The 2,597-nt window shown below is 41.9% G+C and overlaps 1 protein-coding gene across 3 annotated transcripts in view; it reads left to right on the forward strand.

Annotated features, from left to right (window-relative positions):
• SLC4A11 (solute carrier family 4 member 11) overlaps window positions 1-2,597 on the forward strand; it is a 159,541-nt gene that overhangs the window by 94,438 nt on the left and 62,506 nt on the right. For 2 of the 3 annotated variants that reach the window (XM_018560904.1, XM_018560906.1), the window contains exon 4: window positions 1,117-1,163. In XM_018560904.1, coding sequence (XP_018416406.1) covers window positions 1,117-1,163 — 47 coding nt within the window. The remainder of the gene's footprint in view (window positions 1-1,116; window positions 1,164-2,597) is intronic. The other variant, XM_018560905.1, reaches the window with a different exon arrangement.

Below are 2,597 nucleotides of genomic sequence, written 5' to 3' on the forward strand. Positions count from 1 at the left end.
AAAAAACGGCAATTCCCCGCTCGCGCGCGCCGAGCGGCGCGCGCGAGGGGGCGTGTCTGAGCGGACGTCTAGAGACGCCCGCTCAGATCTAGAGAGCTCCGGGCTGGCCGTTTTTCTACTTCGGCCGGCCCGGAGGCAGTTAAAAAAACAAAAAAAAAACATTTTTGGTGTGTGTGTGTCTCCGTCAGTGTTTTTGAGGATCCGTTCACACTATTACAGTGCGATTTAATGCACTGGACCACGCAATTGCACCTACTGCACGTTCTGGTGTGGGAGGTGCGTTGCGTTGCCAATAACTTGAATGACACCCCAAACGCACCTCCCGCCCACAGTCTGATCGCCTACACCCGAACGCCCAGTACTACAATGCCGTGCATTCCATTGCAGTGCGTCTTGGGTCGCGACTCAATGACCGAGGACAAATGTGGGTCCTGAGGTTACAATTTTTATTATTGAGTTATTGATCTGGGGGTTTGTTTTTATACTCATTATTTTTATTATTATTCTAGTTATCGATCTTGGGTTGTTTTTTTTATTTGATCTTGGTTTTGTACTTATTTTTTGGATTGAGATTCTTTTTATTATTGAGTTATTGATTTTCTTGAGTTATTGATCTGGGTTTTTTTCATTTATTTTTATTGAGTTGTCAATCTTGTTTTTTTTTATAAATCTTTTTTTTTTTTTATTTGGTTATTGATCTTGGTTTTTTACTTCATAATTTTTTTGGTTGATCTTCTTTTTTTTTAAATTGAATTATTGATTCATTTTTGGGGGTAGTTCTTGATCTTGGTTTTTGTTATTGAGTTATCGATCATCCTTGTTTTATTTTTTTTATTGAGATATTGATGTTGGTTTTATTATTATTATTGAGTTCTTGATCCTTTTTTTTGTCTTGTTCATCTTGCCTTTTCAAGATCTAATAGTGATTGACATTTGTGGTAGAATCCCTTCACAAAACTGTAGAATAGGTAAAAAATAAAAAAATAGAAATGTTATTTTTTCCCCCTTCTGAAAACTTAACGGATATTGTACAATCCTGTCCAATGAGACAAGATGGCTGCTCTGATCATGTAGTAGAACTCCGCTTCTTCTGATGCCTTTTTTATTTTCTTTCAGCAGAAAACGAGAGCGCTGGCTGCGTATTACTGCATACATCACGAAAGGTGAGTACTGCCCCTGCTTTCATTTTGGCTGCCCACAACCCCCGATCACAGTAACTAAACATTGTTGCCACAGGTTTGATCAGTGATGTAGAAGAGAAGCAAATCATTAAGGGCCTGATCAGGTCCGGATCTGCAGACGCGTTGCTACTCATGCTATGCTGTGCGTTTTCGGTCCGGATGCTGACATTTTTTTTTTTTCAAGCCGTGGGGCTGTCAGTATGCAGATTCTTCCTCCTGAGGTCACTTCCGCCCTCTCGTAACATCTACTTCCCTTTGTGTATGTAAAGCTGGTGATCAGACATGTATCGCATGTTTGCAGGCATGTTGATGGTGCCGGCTACAGCAATCTGCAGAGAGCGAGCTCGCGGGAGACATCGTTATTGGGTACGCCCGACCTTGAGGCTCCGGGACTCCAAGACTCGCTCAATGTCCAGGACCATGTTAGTCATGACTGCTGGTTTTCCCTCTGATGCTCCACCACAACCAGGAAGTCCAACGATGATGACATCATAAAAAGTGGAGCAAGAATTAAAAAAAAAATTCTTAGCTGCATTGCATTCCGTTTTCGTTGCGTTTGCTGACCGGACAAAATGTGACATGCAGTATTTTTTCAGTCAGGAACGGACTGCGCACGTGAGAACTGTAGCCCATAAAACACATAGGGATACATTGGGATGCATATTTAGTGCAGGAGCGTACGGATCAGGTCAGCACAGAAAACGGACGTCGTGTGAACAGGCACTAAAGGGGCCAACTAATTAATTTCATGTATGTGAGTAAAAACCTTGCATGTTCTCCCTGTGCTCGTGTGGGTTTCCTCCCACACTCCAAAGACATGCTGGTAGGTTACTTGGCTCCTCTCTATATTGGCCCTGTATGTATGTAAGATAGGGACCTTAGATTGTAAGCTCCTTGAGCTTAGGGACTGATGTGAATGTGCAACTATATAAATACCTTTTAATAAAATTAATAAAATAAATGACGCAGCAATAAAAATCTGACAGGGGCTCTAGCCTTCCCTTAAAAATAAAAGGATTTTATTTCTCTGTTGCTTTTGGAGATTTTGCCTCACTTTCTGTCCTGTGTAGTAAAGATAAACCCAGAATGAACAGGCTGTATGTCATCTCAGCTCCCTGTTGTCCTCTCTATTTTCTGCAGCATGTGTAATCTGATCATTGTTTAACATTGGGTCAGTCTTGGCTTGTCAGGCTAGCAGGATATGTGGCCAAGGTTGATGGCTATAGAATATGATGAAACAAGGGGCACAGACGAGTCAAACACATACATCTGGCCGCAGGGTCACCCTAATTTTTTAAAATGACCCTATAATCAGTCTTATTGTACAAACTCCTCACCAACAACTGTACATGGTAGTAGTGACCTGTTCAGTTAGATTTAGATGAGTCCTCCCATTACCTTGGTGAATCTGGGGGG

The sequence above is a fragment of the Nanorana parkeri genome, unplaced genomic scaffold (assembly GCF_000935625.1).
Source record: "Nanorana parkeri isolate BGI_ZX_2015 unplaced genomic scaffold, ASM93562v1 scaffold486, whole genome shotgun sequence".
In the NCBI taxonomy this organism is placed as follows: Eukaryota; Metazoa; Chordata; class Amphibia; order Anura; family Dicroglossidae; genus Nanorana; species Nanorana parkeri.